Genomic DNA, 20,291 nt, shown 5'->3' with positions numbered 1-20,291 from the left:
CAGATCCACCTCCCCATTCCTGGAGTAGACAATTCTCAGAGCAGGCATTCCAGGTGGACCAATGACTAGGCTCTGCACAAGACTGGAGCTTATATCCATAGGTGAAGCCAGCTTTCTCCCATTGGAGCCAGATATCATGCAAAAGGGGAGAGGTTTGCATCAAGATACGTATTTAGCCTTGAGATGACTGGCTGGAGCTCCATTGCCCAAAAGCATATGGGGCGTGAGCAATTGAAGATCGTGGAATCACAGAATTGTAGGGTCTGTCCAACCACCTCCAATGCAGGAATCACATTTAACGAATCCCTGACACATGGCCATCCAACCTCTGCTTAAAAAAGCTCCTACGAAGGAGAGCCCACTACTTACCAAGATAGTCTGTTACACTGCCAAACAGCTCTTACCATCAGAAAGTTCTTCCTAACATTTAAGAAGATGACATCTACAATAATACAGTGGTACCTCAGTTGTCTAAAGTAATCCATTCCGAAAGACCGTTTGACTTCTGAAACATTTGACAACCCAGGCGCAAAGGGTGGTGTGCAAAGTCAATGGAGAAAATTGGGGGGGGGGGCACAGAGAAAGCCATTCGACTTCTTAGGCACATTTGAAAACGGAAGCATTTACTTCCGGGTTTCATCATTCGAAAACAGAAACATTCAGGTTCCAAAATGCTTGAAAACCGAAGTACCACTGTACTATGGTTCTTATATTTATAACATGCCTTGGGCGGCTGCGACTGTGCATCGCTGAAGAAGATCAAACCTTGCACACAGGCTTGGAGTCTAAAGAATCATTATTGCTCATGAATGAACACTTTAAATATCCAGGAAACGGGTGGAGTAGTTAAAGTGCCCCTTACCTTCTCATTGTGGAGCAAACCTCTGGCCACTTTTCCTCGCCTAAACCCATTCTATTTACATTTCCGGAATTTTAACGGTAGGCGGAAGGAGTTTTGATCTCAATAATTCCATTGTAATTCTTCCAAGAGGTGAGGAGGAGGAGGAGGAGGAGGAGGAGGAGGAGTTGTTTTTGGTCAAAAGGTTTGTTTTGTGCTAGGAGTAGCGGAAAAGAGGAAGCTGCTTTATCTGTGATCTCCCGAGTTACTGAAGAGAATCTGCAGTTTATTCTGACACTGATGGAATGCATCCTGGGGAGCTTTGATGCGTATCAGTTAAAGAACTACCTTCATGGTTACTGTACTTTCTAAGTCCACATAAAGCCCTGGGGGGCGAGAGGATAACGCTTTAGAAAACGCAGTACATCTCCTCCTGTCAATGTGTTACAAGTACCAAGTATGGCTTTTGTAGTTTTAGGCTGGAGGCGAATGAGGCAGGAGACCCTGCAGCCCTTCAGATGTCCTGGGGCTGCTACTCCCCTCATCTCTGATCACTGGACATGCTGGCTGCAGGAGCTGATGGGAGCTGGAGTCCATCTGCAAGGCCAGATTCCCCAATGCTGGTCCAGTCCACATGCCAAACAATATCATAGTGTTGTAAGCCAAAAATGGCTTACCTTCTGAGTTTAAGCCAATAAAACTCAGAGACGAGAGGAGTTAGGAGTCCATTGTTGTTTATTGCAAAGCAATAGGTTACAGTCAAATCTTTTTGCAAAACTGCAACCCCACCCAAGGGTCCGGGCAGGGTTATTTATAACTTTTCAAACCAATCATGTACATCATTACCTCATTTCATGTTTAATACACATGCACAATAAGCATTGCTAACTAAACTTTGATTCTCACCGTGATCTCACATTGTATGCATGTTGGGAACCTGTGTTACATGTGGCCATTTGCACCATGTATCAACTTATGTTCTAGCTTATGAGCTGTATCTTCGTGATTTACGTATTAGCTGTCCTTCTGTCCCAGTGGGGGACGGCGACTTGCCAAATCATCAGTTTCATAACGCAACAGGTTACCATAATTCTCTATTAGAAGCATATTCAAGGATTTGTAAAAGGGACGTGGGTGGCACTGTGGGTTAAACCACAGAGCCTAGGACTTGCCGATCAGAAGGTTAGCAGTTCGAATCCCCACGACGGGGTGAGCTCCCGATGCTCGGTCCCTGCTCCTGCCAACCTAGCAGTTCGAAAGCATGTCAAAGTGCAAGTAGATAAATAGGTACCGCTCCGGCGGGAAGGTAAACGGCGTTTCCGTGTGCTTCTCTGGTTCGCCAGAAGCAGCTTAGTCATGCTGGCCACACGACCCAGAAGCTGTACGCTGGCTCCCTCATCCAATAAAGCGAGATGAGCGCCGCAACCCCAGAGTAGGCCACGACTGGACCTAATGGTCAGGGGTCCCTTTACCTTTACCTTTTTACCATAACTTCTCTATTAGAAGCATATTCAAGGATTTATCGGGGTTTACATTATCGCATTCATTATGGCCCTTTGGGCCACTACCACAATAGGGCACACACCTTCTGTCCAAATATTGCACCAATAATAACATGTAAAAAGGAGCAACTTCCCAGGAGATATGTTCAGTGGTGGGTAGGGATGCCGGAATATTCTGACAAAAGGTGAAATTGCCAATGTTAACTTATTCCTCCCAGGTCCAGAATGGAACTAAATCCAGCGAACTCTGGGATTCTATTGGATTTCCCGGGAGCTGCAAGGAGGCTGCCTCCCTTTTGTTTCGAGAGCTAATCCTATTTGGGCTTAAGCGCGAAGTGTGCCTCTGCTTTGAATGAAGAGGAAATTGGTGTCCGAAAATAAAGCATCTGGGCAAAGTTTGTATTAGGTGCAGGAGGGTTTGTGAATTAACACCAGACTCCGCTAGCTGAAGGATAGCATAATGAAAATGCTTCTATGTTTTTTCTACAATGGTATTTGGCCCAATGGAAGATGTGCTAACATTTATTCTTGGACCAATATTGGAACAATAACTTACATTCTTGTGCTGGTTTGTTTGTTTGTTTTTACTCTTCCCGCCTCCCCACTTTAGTCTCAGGACTTACAAATGGTCTAAAATCCATATTTAATTAGATGCTGGAGGAAAGATAATTGCAAGGGCCTCTGTAGAAGCAATGCGAAAATTATATCTCAATTTCTTCCCCATCTTCTGCATCTAAGATACAGTTTGCTTGCGAGGCATTAATAATTTTAACGGCTGCACAAACAAAGGCTGATTTTAATAGGAATTCAGAAAGTTGCAGGCAACTTCCCACGTGCAATGCATAGAGCTTGGGTAGGGGGATTGACCACTTGCAACATGGGGTGTGTGTTGTTTTTTAATTATTCGGCTAAACTGATTTTGCAAACGCTCAAAGATTCGAAACAAAATTAGTTTCACTTCCTGTACCACTGAGCAGATTTTTTCTGAGATCTTGCCTGTCCTGTGGATCACTTCACAAGTGGGACTCGTGTGTGCATTAATCTTGGTCGTACAATGACCCCGAGAAATAATTTGTTGCCTTGGCAAGACTTCTTCCTCTTTGGGCTTCACGGATGTCCTCCTCCCCTCCTCTTTTTAATTGCACATTTGCCAAAAGGAAGAGATGATGCAGACATGTTATCAGCGCAAGTGGGAAGAATTGTCTTATTTTAATAATAATAATAAAATAACTTTTCTACCATGTTTCTTGAAAGTGAGCAAGGCACTAGAGAGAGATAAAAAGTTCTGATAGGGCAAGGGAAGTTTTAAAGCAGTGAATCAAAGATGTTCATTTTTTAAAAATAAAAATTTATTAGATATTTTATACTTATAAAAGAAAAACAGTAAAAGAAAAACAATACACAGATTCAACAAACAATACATCAACAACAGAAAAATAAAGAAAAGAAAAAATACAATACAACAATACAACATAAGAAAAAAAAATACAAAAACACAAATCCGAATTTTTGTATCCAGATCTTTCATTAGCTTATTTCCTTGACTTCCTCGCACCTCCCTTTTTTGTATTCTGGTTCAAATTATCTGGTTCAACAAATCCTTTCCCTCTTCTTCAATTTAGTCTGTAATTTATCATAACATAATTTAACTTTCAATTTCCCATTTTAACACATTAACACTTAATGTTCATATAATTCTTAATAACACTTCTGCTAAAACCTTATAATTTCATTCCAATATTCATCTAACATTCATTAATTTTGCAATATTTCTGTAAATATACTTTAAATTTTTTCCAATCTTCCTCCATCGACTCTTCTCCCTGGTCTCAGATTCTGCCAGTCATTTCCGCCATTTCCATATAGTCCATCAGTTTCATCTGCCATTCTGAATCAAAGGTGTTCAAAGCAACTGCAGCAAAGTGGTCCTCTTGACTGTGGAATGCTCTCCCCAGAGAAACACACCTGGCCCCAGTCCTGTCAGCTTCCCTTCATCAGGATAATGCATTCCTCTTGGCCCTAAATTGTACTCTGGTGTGATATATGACCTGCTTTTGCTGTTGTTTAGTGGGTAGAGATGGGACCCCCCTTTTGTTCTTCTTGTATTGAACACCTATCTATATCTATATCTATCTATATCTAGCTAGCTAGCTAGCTAGCTATAATTATCATCATTTATTTGTTTCTAGGTACCTGATTTTAAAGGGACACAGGTGGCACTGTGGGTTAAACCACAGAGCCTAGGACTTGCCGATCAGAAGGTTGGCGGTTTGAATCCCTGTGACAGGGTGAGCTCCGGTTGCTCAGTCCCTGCTCCTGCCAACCTAGCAGTTCAAAAGCACGAAGTGCAAGCATATAAATAGGTACCGCTCCGGCGGGAAGGTAAACGGCATTTCCGTGCGCTGCTCTGGTTTGCCAGAAGCGGCTTAGTCATGCTGGCCACATGACCCGGAAGCTGTACGCCGGCTCCCTCGGCCAATAAAGCGAGATGAGCGCCGCAACCCCAGAGTCGGTCAGGACTGGACCTAATGGTCAGGGGTCCCTTTACCTTTACCTGATTTTAAATAGCTGACAAGGGATTGGAATTTGTTTATAAAATTATGTAACCCCCTCAGGGATTTTTGTAGAAAGCCATGAACCAATGCAATAATAATTTTAGTGGGTTGCATCCTTCACAGTGCTAAGTAGTGAATGTTATGTCAGTATTATTATTATTATTATTATTATTATTATTATTATTATTATTCCCATCTGACTGGGTTGTCCCGGCCACTTTGTGCGGCTTCCAAAAAGTAAAACACAGTAAGACATCAAACATTAAAAGCTTCCCTATACAGGGCTGCTTTCAGATGTCTTCTAAAAGTTGTGTGGTTCTTCATCTTCTTGACATCTGATTGGAGGATGTTCCACAAGACAGGTGCCACTACCAAAAAGGCTATCTGTCTGGCTCCCTGTAACTTGACTTCTCACAATGGGGAAACCAGCAGAAGGCCCTCAGAGCTGCATCTCAGTGTCCAGGTTGAACGATGGGGGTGGAGACACTCCTTCAGTTATCCAGGCCAAGGCCGTTTAAGGCTTTATAGGTCAGCACCAACACACTTAATTTTGCTGTTTGCACAGTGGAATATTCTCTCCTGGTGCACCCCCTGAATGTGCTCTAGGGCTTACCACAACCTGCTCAGACTTCAGAAGGATGCTGAGCTTCTTTATACTTCTTCTAACCTTGGTCTTCATCCAGCTGGGCATATTGATACTTAATTCTTGATCAGTGGCCCTCTTTGGGTTACAGTCCTTGTTGGCACTCGCTCAACTCTGTTCGCTATTAGCCGGAGTAATATAAAGCACTCTGGAGAGAAGTCTTATATTTGGACAGGGGAACAGACAAGACCTTTATAAATCGAGATCATTTTCTGCCCAACCAAGGCTCCCCGGGGAACAGCTGGCAATTTTATAATTTACGTTCAGAATCTTAAGTTAAAGCAAGTGGTGAGGATACCTTCTCTTTGTCCCACGGTGGTGAAACTTGGCTAGTAAAATACAGTCTGAGAGCGTTGAATTGAAACGGCCACTGATGTCACGTATGATAAGTGGAGCAATAAGTCAACATTTACACATGTGTGGCGTGGCTTATGCACAGAACAGGATGAGTGGAGCTAGGTTTTCCTCAGCAGATGCTAAGCTGCAGAGATGCTCTTCCATTTACCTCTGTGCAAATGGAGGATTACGCAAATGTGTGCTTGGGGTTCTTGCCTTAAGGAGAGTAACGAGGGAAACTCTTATACGGTGGGTGTTCAACATTGATATTGGCCAGGCATCTCCGTCGGAACTGGATAATCAATAAGAGTTCCATTTTTATACGAAGTGGAAGCTTTATGATTTCCCTGTGGCTTTCAGAGGGAATCCCAGAATCCTTGGTTATTACTTATTTGTTTCTTGTGTATCTGATTTTAAATGGTTGACAAGTTCTTGGAATTTTTATCACGTCCTGTAAGTCACTTGGACATTTTTTTGTGAAAAGCCATGAAATAACATCATAATAATAATAATTTTAATGTGTTGCATCCTATGTGAATGTTCTGTCATCTCAAAGATTCCTGCCTGACACACCCCCATATTTGCTTTTTAGGGGTTCCCACAACTCTATGGAGCAGATCTGGGAAGGGTATGGGTGTTTGTGGAGGGAGGAGAGGGGGCTCTCATTTCGCACATTCAGCTGTACAGTAGGGGTGCAATCTTTCACGCAAACACTTGTGCACTGGCACCATTGTTCACATGTAACGTTGAGCACCAGTACAGTCTGTTTAGAGCGTGCCCTCAGTATTTTAGCTGTGCAAATCGACAACTGTGCACTCGTCCACACAAGCACTTGTACATTTCAAGACAGCTTCTTCACTGTGTTTGGCGCAATGTGTGAATAAGGTAAAGGTAAAGGGACCCCTGACCATTAGGTCCAGTCGTGGCCGACTCTGGGGTTGCGGCACTCATCTCGCTTTATTAGCCGAGGGAGCCGGCATACAGCTTCTGGGTCATGTGGCCAGCATAACTAAGCTGCTTCTGGCAAACCAGGGCAGCACACAAAAACGCCGTATACCTTCCCGCTGGAGCGGTACCTATTTATCTACTTGCACTTTGACGTGCTTTTGAACTGCTAGGTTGGCAGGAGCTGGGACTAAGCAACGGGAGCTCACCCCGTTGCGGGGATTCGAACTGCCAACCTTCTGATCGGCAAGTCCTAGGCTCAGTGGTTTAACCCACAGTGCCACCCAGGTCCCAATGTGTGAATAAGCCTACTCAAAATGCAGGTATATAGAGAGAGCCTGGTGCAATGCTTCCATTGCCCTTTCCTGAAGCCATATGGCTGAACTTTGCCCTGTCTCCTTGCTTCAACAGACTCCTGACCTGGATTGTGTAGGTCAAACCTGTTGGGGGCCAGGGAACAATTATCCTGACTCTCAGCAGGAGGTTGGATTAGATGCCCTTTCACTTTCTCACCAGCTCCTAGATTCCTTGAAAAAATGGGATCCTGCTGTAGAAGCCACCTTCCATGTGCTTTAAGAGATTCTGGGTGGCCAGCTGGTGCTGATAAGAATAATAATAATTTATTATTTATACTCCGCCCATCTGGCTGGGTTTCCCCATTAAAAACAATACAGCATCAGATATTAAAAACCTCCCTAAACAGGGCAGCCTTCAGTTGTCTTTTAAAAGTAAAATAGTTGTTTATTGCCTTGACATCTGCTGGGAGGGCGTTCCACAGGGCAGGCACCACTACCAAGAAGGCCCTCTGCCTGGTTCCCTGTAGCTTTGCTTCTCTCAGTGAGGGAACCACCAGAAGGCCCTCGGCGCTGGACCTCAGTGTCTGGGCTGAACGATGGGGGTGGAGACGCTCTTTCAGGTATACTGGGTTGAGGCTGTTTAGGGCTTTAAAGGTCAGCACCAACACTTTGAATTGTGCTCGGAAATGTACTGGGAGCCAATGAAGATCTTTCAGGACCGGTGTTACTTTACTGATCACTTATCTGGCCCACGGATGCAAAAACCTTGAAAAGCGCTTGATGGATATATTTTTTTCCTCCATCACCTCCATACAGGGAGTGGTCATGGCATTGCCTGCAAGGGTGAATCAGGAAGACTTGGAAGTTCCTCCACCTCCCCCCTTTTTTCTCCCCTTTTTTTGTAGTTTTAGGACTTCAGGCGTTTGGCTTGCGCACCATGTAAGCCCAGCATTGACACTTTTCAGAGCAGTCTTTTTAAGCCTCCCAGCTGTCAGCGGAAAGAAACTGAATGAGTGTAGTAACTAATTCACAGATGAAAAATGTAATCCCCGCTAATCTAATTTTTGCCCACCATACAGAGATGGCTTTGGTGGAACTGCTGTTGTCATCTCTTATGTGCTGTTTCCATGCTGCTTCCCTGAACAGCCGTAGGGTTTTTGCAAAAGGCACTTTCTTATTTTTTTTAAAAAGCTTCACAGCTCCAGTGCATGCATTTTCACCCATACCACTTGCCTTGGGAACCTAGGAAAATCACCTTCTACTGAGTCAGTCCCTTGGTCCAACTCACTTCAGTATTGGCAGCAGCTCTCCCAAGATATCAGACCAGGAGTCTTTTCCAGCCCTGCCTGGAGATGCCCAGATGAGGAACCTTCTGCATGAAAGCAAATGTTTGACCACTGTACCTCATCCCCTGTAGAGTAAGTCCTGTGCCTTGTACCCAGTTACATGAGGGGAGGATATCTAGGAGTGAAGCCGCCACCACAACCTCCCCAGCAAGACACAAAACTGTACAGCTATTAAGTGTAGATGCAAAACCAGGCATAGGCAAACTCGGCCCTCCAGATGTTTTGAGACTACAATTCCCATCATCCCTGACTACTGGGCCTGTTAGCTAGGGATGATGGGAGTTGTAGTCCCAAAACATCTGGAGGGCCGAGTTTGCCTATGCCTGTGCAAAACCACGTGCCCATACACCTGGCCTGTTGTCTGTCAAGATTGTATTTCTGCCACTAATTCCATTTTTTGAATTGCTTTCAGTAAAATACCTTGATGTGTTTTGACAATAAAAGCATCTGCAATAAAAGCACTTGCACAATTTCGTATTTAAAAACAATTAAAACCATTTAAAAAAACCAACCACTTTCAAATGTAAAATCAGTTTCAACTCTAATGCAGATGAAGATCTCCACTCAAAAGGCTTGTTGAAGGAAGGTCTTCAGTTTGTGCTGAAAATACAGTAGACATGGCAGATAAGGTTGTCGGGAGGAAGTTGCAAAAGTTAAGTAACAGTAAGTTTCAGTAGCATTGTGTGGAACGGACCTTCTGATAAGATGGAATATTCAGCAGACCGCAGCAATTGGTTGGGTATGTAAGGAATGAAACCATAGTGTAGGTATCTTGGTCTCAAGCCATTTAGGGTGGCGCTGTGGGTTAAACCACAGAGCCTAGGGCTTGCTGATCAGAAGGTCGGCGGCTCAAATCCCCACTACGGGGTGAGTTCCCATTGCTCGGTCCCTGCTCCTGCCAACCTAGCTGTTCGAAAGCACAAAGTGCAAGTAGATAAATATGTACCGCTCTGGCGGGAAGGTAAACAGCGTTTCCGTGCACTGTTCTGATTCGCCAGAAGTGGCTTAGTCATGCTGGCCACATGACCCGGAAGCTGTACGCCAGCTACCTCGGCCAATAAAGCGAGATGAGCACCGCAACCCCAGAGTCGGCCACGACTGGACCTAGTGGTCAGGGCTCCCTTTACACTAATACCAGGACCTTGGATTTAGCTAGGTAGCTAACTGGCAGCCAGTCCTTTCATGGATTCAAATTATGAGAACGTTGATTCCAGCTAAATGTTAGGAAGAACGTCCTGGCAGTAAGAGCCATTAGATGATGGAATGGACTACCTTGGAAGGTGGTGAACATTCCTTCCTTGAAGGTTTTCAAACAGAGGGTGAATGGCCTTTTCTCAGGGATTCTTTAACTGTGATTTTTGTATTGCAGGAGGGTTGAACTAAATGATCCTTCCAACTCTAAGGTTCTATGCTTCTGTGATTCCTTCAGCTGTAATATAACAAGGCAATAGTCTGCTCCAGCAAACAGTTGAGCCGCTGTATTTGCATTGCTTGCAGCTTCCGGGGCAACTTTGGGGGGCGGTGCATCCCTGTGCGTATTTCACATTCTTGTTTTTAAAAAAGAACACACTTATTTTTAAAGATTTCTTGGTTTACAGAGGTATGTGCAATGTCTCTTTTTTCAAGTTACATTTTCTACAGATCAGTTTCATTTGTTGAGACATAATAATAATAATAATAATAATAATAATAATTTATTTATACCCCACCCTTCCTGGTTCAGAAACCGGGCTCAGGGCGGCTAACAACAAATTTGAAATGACATAAAATACAGTATAAAATGTGAATAACAATAAATTCAGAATTCAAAAATCAATTTGGGGACGGGGGTGGGGAATCCATCCAATAAACTTTAGTTGATCACCAGGACTAGCTGGCTAAATTAGTCCTATTTGGGCCAGCGAGGAGACCAGGGGAGAATTAGCTGTGGGATCCCAGAGCAGGTAATTTTCATAAAAAGGGGAGGGAAGGAAGGAGAATAAAAAGATCAGTCTAAGTTCAAATTGAAAGCCAGGCGGAATAGCTCTGTCTTACAGGCCCTGCAGAAGGAACTTAAATCCACATTAGTGTTACATTAGGAAGAAAAGGGGGAAAGAGGTGGACGGGGCCATGTTGAGTGGGGGTGGAGTCAAGTAGCGATGCTTCTGTTCTCCTTAGTGTATGTATGGGGTTTTATGTCAATGTCGCTTGTGTGGGTTCTCTTTACTATTCGCTTCTGTTCCTTTGGTTGTGAGAGTGGTTGGGGTTGGCCTAGGGTGTGGTTGTTTGTTTGTGATTGGCTGTGGTGAACTTTGTTTTGACGTGTGAGTGGGTGTTTTTGAATCGGGTTAGCCAGATTGGTTCATATGCTTTTGGTGGATTCTTGTTGTTGTCTTGTTGGGCTGTGTATGTGATAAAGGGGAGCCATACCGGGGTGAAGGCGTCTTCTTCTATTTGTCCCCGTGTCAGTTTCAGTCTATTGGTTAGCTTTTCTTGTAAGGCTGTTTCCAATACCATTTGATACCGTTGGTCCATGCTTACTCCTGACAGGTCTCTCCAATATCTGGCTATGATGTTTCTGGCTGCTGAGAGTAGCTCTTTATGATGTGAGTGGGCATTATTATCTTGGAAGTTGTTCAGTGGGGCCAGATCTGGGCTGACTTCTAATACTTGCTTAGTTATTTTGCATATTTCTTGTATGATTGTTGTCCAAAATAGTTGGATTTGGGAGCATTCCCACCATATTTGGATGCATGTGCCTGTGGAGGTGCATCCTCTCCAGCATTTTGGTGAGGTTCCTGGGTGTGTTAGCGCTAGTTTCCGTGGTTTTTTTTTTTTTATAATATTTATTACTTTTCCAACAATTAAAACACTACATAGAAGAAATAAAAATGGACAATACAATACAAAAACACTACATAACACTAACACCTAACACTAACACATTAAACTAACAAAACAAAACAAAAACAATTTAAAACACTCAAACAATTTCAATATCTTGTCTTCCATTCACTTATTTCAACGACCTCCTCACACCTCCCTTTTTGTACTCCACTTCTATTAATTATTTCAGCAATTCCTTTCCATCTTCCTCTGTTTTCTATCCTATAGTTATCTTAAGACATTCTAACCTTATTTTTTCCTTTAACACTCTATTAATCTATTTTTTCTTAAGTCCTTATAACATTTCTACTAAAGCCATATAACTTCATTCCAACTTTGTTCTAACATTCATTAATTTTACAGTATTTCTGTAGATAGTCTTTAAACTTTTTCCAGTCTTCTTCCACCGACTCTTCTCCCTCGGATTCTGCCAGTCATTTCCGCCAGTTCCATATAGTCCATCAACTTCATCTGCCATTCTTCCCGGGTGGGTAAATCTTGTGTCTTCCAATACTTCGCGATGAGTATTCTTGCTGCTGTTGTTGCATACATAAAAAAAGTTCTATCCTTCTTTGGCACCAATCGGCCGACCATGCCCAGGAGAAAGGCCTCTGGTTTCTTCAGGAAGGTATATTTGAATACCTTTTTCATTTCATTATATATCATCTCCCAGAAAGTCTTAATCCTTGGGCATGTCCACCAAAGGTGAAAGAATGTACCTTCAGCTAGTTTCCTTGGTATTGGGTACCATCTGTAAATGAGTTTCAGAGCGAGTTCTTCCCTTTTTGCTGATATGGATTTAAAGGGAAGTTTTGTCACAGGGCTGCCAGGGAACACCTTTGAGGCGCTGGAACAATCAGAGGGAGTGACGGATGGGTAAGAGGGAGAGAGCCAGGAGTCAGGAAGGCTCTCCGATGCTGAAGCAGAGCCCCAGCACCGCACAGGAAGTTCAGGAACAGACGGAGAGCCTGTACCTGTGCCATCTGCTCAGGAAGGAGAGAGTTAAAACGAAAAGATCAGAGATGTACCATGAAACTTCCCCGCCTTTTCTGTTGGAGGAGAAGCCGGAGAAGACCACTCCCTGAATCTGAACCGGATGATTCGGATGCATGATTGTAATGTGCTGCTTGTACATATGTAAAAGAAAGAACTGTAAATATCTCTTTGAGTGAGCAGAGGGTCGTTATTGCAAAGAGCATACATAAGCCATCACAGGTTTAGACCACTTTCTGGTCCACTGAGTGGGGTTAATTTCATAGCCTATGACATCCTCCCATTGTTTTGTTTTTTTATTACGTCTAGGGGGTGTGTGGGATTTTGGAGTAGGATTTTGTACTTTGAAAACCTCCTCCTAACAACAAAGGGACACAGCAAAGAGATGGTATCTGCAGCGTACAAAATCACATTCCTTTTTTAAAATTCTCCTGTTCTCTTCTTTCCTTCCAAGGTGCAAGATAAGTTCCGCCTGGATCTCTCTGACGAGGAGGCTGTTCACTACATGCAGAGCCTCATAGATGAAAGTGTCCATGCTCTCTTTGCTGCAATGGTGGAGCAGATCCACAAGTTTGCTCAGGTAAGAACATTAGAAGAGCCCCAAAGTCTTTCTTTTTTAGGTAGTAGCTGCCAGTAGGTCGCTCCTCGCTGAATTTATTTCCTTCCTTTTTACAAAAAAACAACCCTGTCCAGATACCTTACAGAATCACCCATTCTAACAGTGAATTCCATAAGTCAATCATACGGTGTATAAATTTGAAAATGCAGTTCCCTGTCTGCCCTGAATAATCTTAGTTCTTTATCACCAGAGACACTCAAGCTGATTTGGTTGAGACCGTCAAATCACACACACACACACTCACAAACATGCACACTCTCACTCATCTAAACACAACCATCTAAAAAGCAAAACAGTAGCTTGGGAAGCAGATCACTTCAGAGGATAGCTCAATTGGTTAGACCATGGTGCTGATAACGCCAAGGTTGCAGGTTCGGTCCCTGTATGAAGTAGCTTCATATTCCTAAATTGCAGGGGGTTGTAGTACCGTATTTTTCACTCTATAAGACACACTTTTCCCCTCCTAAAAAGTAAGAGGAAATATGTGTGCATCTTATGGAGCGAATGCAGGCGGGAGGCTCTGCTCAGCGCTCCCTTTAAAGAGCCCCGTGGAGCATGTGTGCTCTTTAAAGGGAGCACGGCTCTTGGGGGAGCCTTCCTCCCGCTGCCTGGAAGAGATTTCACACGGCTATCGTTAAAGCCATGGTTTTCCCAGTAGTGATGTATGGAAGTGAGAGCTGGACCATAAAGAAGGCTGATCGCCGAAGAATTGATGCTTTTGAATTATGGTGCTGGAGGAGACTCTTGAGAGTCCCATGGACTGCAAGAAGATCAAAAGCATCCATTCTTAAGGAAATTAGCCCTGAGTGCTCACTGGAAGGACAGATCCTGAAGCTGAGGCTCCAAGACTTTGGCCACCTCATGAGAAGAGATGACTCCCTGGAAAAGACCCTGATCTTGGGAAAGATTGAGGGCACAAGAAGAAGGGGACGACAGAGGACGAGATGGTTGGACAGTGTTCTCGAAGCTACAAACATGAGTCTGACCAAACTGCGGGAGGCAGTGGAAGACAGAAGTGCCTGGCGTGCTATGGTCCATGGAGTCACGAAGAGTCGGACACGACTAAACAACATCCCATAAACCAGGACAGCAATAGGGCTTCTGGCTTAGCCCCACACAGCCTCTTACGGGCAGGGGGAGCCTTCATCCCACTGCCCTGAAGAGGCTTTGCGTGGCTATCCCAGAAGCCAGAACAGCAAGAGGCTATCCCAGAAGCCAGATCCCTCTTGCTGTTCTGGCTTCTGGGATTCAGAATATTTTTTTTCTTGTTTTCCTCCTCCAAAAACTAGGTGCATCTTATGGTCTGGTGCGTCTTATAGAGCGAAAAATACGGTGCATGATCCTTGGGGTTCCCTTCCAACTCTATGATTCTATATTTAAGAGGCCCTGTGGTCTCCACTGCCCCCTTGCCAAGCTACAGAAATCCAGTCTGCCTGCATTCACAGTGGCAACAGAACTCTTTGTGAAGGTCTCCTGGCTTAGCAAGACCTTGGGACAATTGATTCTTCGGCACCCGAGTCAGATTTTGAATTGTAACTCACTGCACATCCCAGCAGGTCTGTGGCAGAGGAACCAAGCATGCTGTTTTCATTGCGTCTGATTTCTTCCTGTCCAGGAGAAGCATGTGGCGTAGCCAGAATAGAACACTCTGTCTCTGTCAACTGGCTATACAGATGAGAATGTCAAGTCACAAGAAAGCAGAGCCACCCAGGGGAGGCAGAGGGCATAGCAAACAAGATGAGGAGGAACCAGCAGGGCTGGAAGGAATCTCTGATCTGGAGCACAAATAGAGGAGGGCATGCGGTACCCAGCTTTCAGGACCCTGGACAGGTCACTAGGAGCTGATTGCATGTTCTGAAGGCACCTTGCCCCCAAAGGCATTTTTTCTACCTTTTGATCCTGCCTACCCATCCCAGGTTCAATATGACATGTGTCCCTCAGCTGCGTAATGGGGAGCCTTAAAGACACACCCCCATGTGATGAGCAAGGAACTGGAAACCCTGAAGCCCCTGGTTCCTTTGGGGATTCTAGCTCAGAAGTGCTAGGATTCCTAGCCCAGGGCTGTCATGTTCAGACTCTGAGCTGTCTGAGCTGGAATTTGGTGCCTCCAGAGCTCGTACTGGGTCGCCCAACCTGGCTCACCTTATAAATTTGAGTGCTTCCTGATCCTCAAGTTCCAGATGGAGACCCCCTAAGAGGAGAAAGAACCTGCCTTTCCTTCAGGGTCCCTTGAGACCCTGGCACACGACAGCATAGGAAGCTTTCATCTGAATGTGCAGTCCTGGTCACTTAGCCTTCCATATCTCAGTCCATGGCAGGAATCTTGGACCAGAACAACAACACCTAAAGAGCCCTGCTGAATCAGACCAAAAGTTCCTCTATACCAGCATCTCATTTCCAGCAATGCCCAACCAGAGACTTCCAGGCAGACCTTAAGTGCAGCGTGAGAGCTTTTTCCTGTTGTTAGTCTTCAAACAACTTGTATCCCGGACACTGTGATGTAAACACACAACTGCAGTAACTGGATATGCACATTATTGATATGAAGTGCTGCCCTGTTTCCCCCCTTTTAAAAATGACATTGGCACACCAAAGACCATGGATTAGATCCTAATGGTCAAAAGAAAAAGGCGACCCACAGTCCTCTCCATTTTCCCTCCCCAAGGGTTGGTGGGTGGAAGGTAGCAGATTCTTTTGTGATGGGTTCTCATTTCTCAAGAGTTCTTGTGCCAGCAGCGCATTAATGTTCTTTCCAGGTTGGGCTAATAAATCAAGAGGTTACAGATTTGATCTTGGTCATCCATTTTTGTTTTTCTTCATGTTTTATGTTTCCAGTCAGGCTCATTCATTCATAACGTTTCCCTCCTTCCTTTTGCCAGGAGTTTTACAACCGCAAGAGCATTCTGTTACGGTGCAATTGAATTTTTTCTTAGGCTGTGCTTTGCTAGTCCATGAGATCTTCAACTTCCTTCTGTTGTGGTGGTTGCTGCTGCTGCTGCTGTTTTGTTGGTGGTGCTTTTAAAGCATCAGATCTCCAGCATCACTTGCATCCAAGCTATTGCTCCTGGAATCATCACTTGTCAGTGGAGGCTCAGATGGCCTCAGTGTCTAGGAGAGCTTTCTACCACCCCTGGGTGATTCACCACTTAGATCCCCTTTTGGACAGAAGTGACTTTTCCTCTGTACTCCATGCTCTGGAAACTTCCAGATTGATTTATTGTAATGTGCTGTAGGTGAGGCTGAGCTTGAAGATGACTTGATGGTGGGAGAGTTTGTAGTCCAAGACATACAAAGGGCAGCAGGATGATGAAGACAACTAGTCAACTGTGTTCATCTTTCGAGAAAAGAGGATGTAGCAGAAGTTTGCTGTACTTCAGTTGTTTATTCTTGGGACTGGATATGCTTCTCATGGTTTTCTCCAGGACATCTATTAATTAGGGGCAAAAATAATTGCTGCTTTAAATCCTGCGCAAATTGGCGTGTGACGCTGTTGAAATACAATGGGCTTCTGTAGCCGCTGACATTATTAAAGCCTCTTATCTCAACCGGCGGAACCAGCAGCCCCAGCTATTATTCCAGATCACCACATTTTACGAGGCTCTTTATTTTTTATTTTATTTTGCAGAAGTAAATATATATTATTACTGATGGGTATCGAGTTTAATTAACTGGAAAGCATCAAGTTCCACGTGGCCTCAGTGCCACAGTATGACCATCCATTGACGTTTTCTCATTGGAAGCCCGTCTGCAAGATAATGCAGCCTTTTTAAAAAGCAGGGAGATGCACTCCAGCTGCAACAAAGTTTGAAAGTTTGTGATTGGTACTCTGGCCTGCATGTTGTGCTGGGGATAATAATAACACCCACAACATAACTGGCTATGTTTAACCATATGAATTCTTTATACATCATATAAACATACCTCTTTTCACATTATCAAATTAAGTAGACGCAATTAAAGACCAACATTTTGAACAGGAAATACAAATAGATCAGTTCTTATATACATAATGTTCAAATAGAAATATATATCAAATATATAAAAGGATGTCACATAGAGGAGGGAGAAAGGTTGTTTTCTGCTGCTCCAGAGAAGCGGACACGGAGCAATGGATCCAAAGTACAAGAAAGAAGATGCCACCTAAATATTAGGAAGAACTTCCTGACAGTAAGAGCTGTTCGACAGTGGAATTTGCTGCCAAGGAGTGTGGTGGAGTCTCCTTCTTTGGAGGTCTTTAAGCAGAGGCTTGACAACCATATGTCAGGAGTGCTCTGATGGTGTTTCCTGCTTGGCAGGGGGTTGGACTCGATGGCCCTTGTGGTCTCTTCCAACTCTATGATTCTATGATTCTATGATTCTAAGCTTTTTCGTGTTCCACGTAGGTCTTTACGGAACCAAGTGTCAGACGCGACAACTTTGAGAAGCAGTGCTTGCAGGAAATGAACTTTTTCTTTGTAATGTTCCACATATGCCTTTGCAAATATAGCTGTTGTATGCAGTTGCTGTATGCAGGTGTCAGACAAAAGATACGAAAGATCTTAACATGTTCCTTTGCAAAATATAGTTGTTGTATGCAGGTATCAGACGGAAGTTGTGCTGGGGAGGTATGTGCTTTGAATGGTTAAAACTGAGGGTGGAGAGTTGGGGGAATTGCCATGTGTCCAACTTAGAATGTGAAATTCCTTTATTACAGTTTTGTAGAAAAGAGAGCAAAACAGACAAGGGTGTAAATCAGCATCTGCACAACTCCTGATTGATGAGGAATAGCTCAATCAGTAGAGCAGGAAACTCTTAATCTTGAGGTCATGGGTTCAAGCCCCACTTTGGGCAAAGTATTCCTGTACTGCAGGGAGTTGGACTCGAATTCAGCGGTTCTCCACCTGTGGGTCCCCAGATGTTGTTGGAATACAACTCTCATCATCCCTGAGCTCTGCCCTTGCTAGCTAGGGGTGATGGGAGTTGTAGTTCAACATCTGGGGACCCACAGGTTGAGAAAGGCTGGACCAGATGATCCTTGTGGTTCCTTCCAACTCTGCAATTCTGTGATTCTAATCAGCTCTATGCTCTGCCTCTCGAGTTGGAGGCAGCAATACCAGTTGCTGGAAACCACAGGAGGAGAGGGTACTCTTTTGCTCAGGTCCTGCTCTCAGTCTTTACATTGGGGCATCTGGTTGGCCGCTGTGAGAACAGGATGCTGGGCCATTAGCCTGATCCAGCAGGCTCTTCATGTCAACGCTGTGATGGCCTGGGACTCGGGCTCGGACTCGGAACCAGAGGAGTCTCAGTCCGCACCTACAACATCCAAGCCAAATTGATGCCTTACTTTATGTTTGATTTCTTTTCTCTCTTTCCCTCTCTTATTTAGTACTGGAGAAAATGAGCCCCATCAGCTTCTGGAGGAAACCACATGGCTGTGTGTTAAGCTGTTCAAGATGGTACCCAACAGAGTGTACTGAACATTTTAGCAGCTCAGATAGTTTGCCTCGTCTGGGTTTCCATTAAGACAAGTTCAAGAATGTGTTTTGGTGCCTAGACATTTCCGCCACGAAGTTTCGAAAAGAGAGCAGCAGCCCTCCAAATGCAAATACTATGAAAAGAAGAATGTGTCATGGCCTTCTAAGTGTTTCTCTACACCTGATGTTGGAATCAGAAACTGAAGCTTACTACTGCGCTTAACTTGCCTGGTGTCTATAGGAGCACGTGTTACGAAATGTCCATTTTAATGAATGGAAAGAAAAGTACAGTATTGTCAAAGCTGTTTGTGGACTTGGGAACTGAAGTTTGGGGTTCACTGATAGGACTTGTCCAAATTGTCATTAGGAATAAGCAGCTGTGTGCTTCTTTCTTTTGGTGACAGCTGTCTTCCAAAGTGTCAGCAAGAGCCCACCCACAATGAAAAAAAAGCTAAATATCACTGATGGTCTTAAAAAGCCCTTAAAGATAGAGAGATTCAATGATTTCATTCTCTCAATAAAGAATAATGTACATTGACTAAATATTCCAAAACTAATAAATTTCTTTTGATGCAAAGTTCTCTTTATTTTAAGACTCCTCCTTTGTCTTACTCAGCTCTTGGGTGGAAATTCTTAAATTTCCTGATGATCTCTATTCCAGATGGAAAAATATTTACACCATCCTATCTTACAGCTGAACGTTGCCACGTTGTAAAAAATCCCTGTATCTTTTCCATGCTTATTTGTCAGTATACATGTGCTCTCTGTTGCAAAACATATGACAGAAAATGTTGATTTATTTCATATTTCCAGCAGAGTATATTATGCGGTCAATAGGTTGTATCCAATGAAGTTCTGTCCAGACTAGGCCCACTGCAATTACGTTACTGTCCATTTATTTCAATGGGCCTACTCTGAATACAGCCAAGCCAGGCTTACTGTAAGCCAGCCTTACAGTGAACATTTTGCTTCTCTACTATGTTAGGGACGTGGATGGTGCTGTGGGTTAAACCACAGAGCCTAGGACTTGCCGATTAGAAGGTCAGCAGTTCAAATCCCCGCGACGGGGTGAGCTCCTGTTGCTTGGTCCCTGCTCCTGCCAACCTAGCAGTTTGAAAGCACATCAAAAGCGCAAGTAGATAAATAGGTACCTCTCCGGTGGGAAGGTAAACGGCATTTTCGTGCGCTGCTCTGGTTCGCCAGAAGCGGCTTAGTCCTGCTGGCCACATGACCCAGAAGCTGTACGCCGGCTCCCTCGGCCAATAAAGCGAGATGCGCGCCGCAACCCCAGAGTTGGTCATGACTGGACCTAATGTTCAGGGGTCCCTTTACCTTTCCTTACTATGTTAGAGATGAGCTTTTTCTCAGTGGCAGGGCATTTGATTTACATGCAGAAGCTGCCAGGTTCAACCCTTGGCATCGCCAGTTAGGACTGGGAGAGAGAACTCTGTCTGAAATTCTGGAGAGATGCTGCCAGTCAGTGCTGACAGTTCTGAGCTAGATGTACCCACAGACAGACTTGATACAATGCAGCCTCCTACAGTAGCTGAGGCAGAGAAACCCAGCATCATAATCTGTGTCCAGTTCTGGGCACCACAGTTCAAGAAGGACACTGACAAACTGGAACGTGTCCAGAAGAGGGCAACCAAAATGGTCAAAGGCCTGGAAACGATGCCTTATGAGGAACGGCTAAGGGAGCTGGGCATGTTTAGCCTGGAGAAGAGGAGGTTAAGGGGTGATGTAATAGCCATGTTCAAATATATAAAAGGATGTCACATAGAGGAGGGAGAAAGGTTGTTTTCTGCTGCTCCAGAGAAGCGGACACGGAACAATGGATCCAAACTACAAGAAAGAAGATTCCAGCTAAACATTAGGAAGAACTTCCTGACAGTAAGAGCTG

At 44.2% G+C, this 20,291-nt stretch overlaps 1 protein-coding gene across 2 annotated transcripts in view; it reads left to right on the top strand.

The window, feature by feature from the left end:
- PIK3C3 (phosphatidylinositol 3-kinase catalytic subunit type 3) overlaps positions 1-18,968 on the top strand; it is a 127,346-nt gene extending 108,378 nt beyond the window's left edge. For both annotated transcript variants that reach the window (XM_083402763.1, XM_083402762.1), the window contains 2 exons: positions 12,774-12,899; positions 18,304-18,968. In XM_083402763.1, the coding sequence (XP_083258889.1) occupies positions 12,774-12,899; positions 18,304-18,318 (141 nt within the window). In that variant the 3' untranslated portion in view covers positions 18,319-18,968. The remainder of the gene's footprint in view (positions 1-12,773; positions 12,900-18,303) is intronic.
- Positions 18,969-20,291: the final 1,323 nt, after the last annotated feature.

The sequence above is a fragment of the Podarcis tiliguerta genome, assembly GCF_965153285.1.
Source record: "Podarcis tiliguerta genome assembly, chromosome: 11".
Taxonomy (NCBI): domain Eukaryota; kingdom Metazoa; phylum Chordata; class Lepidosauria; order Squamata; family Lacertidae; genus Podarcis; species Podarcis tiliguerta.
The sequence above is the reverse complement of the archived record's forward strand: the minus strand, read 5'-3'. Positions and strand labels throughout refer to the sequence as shown.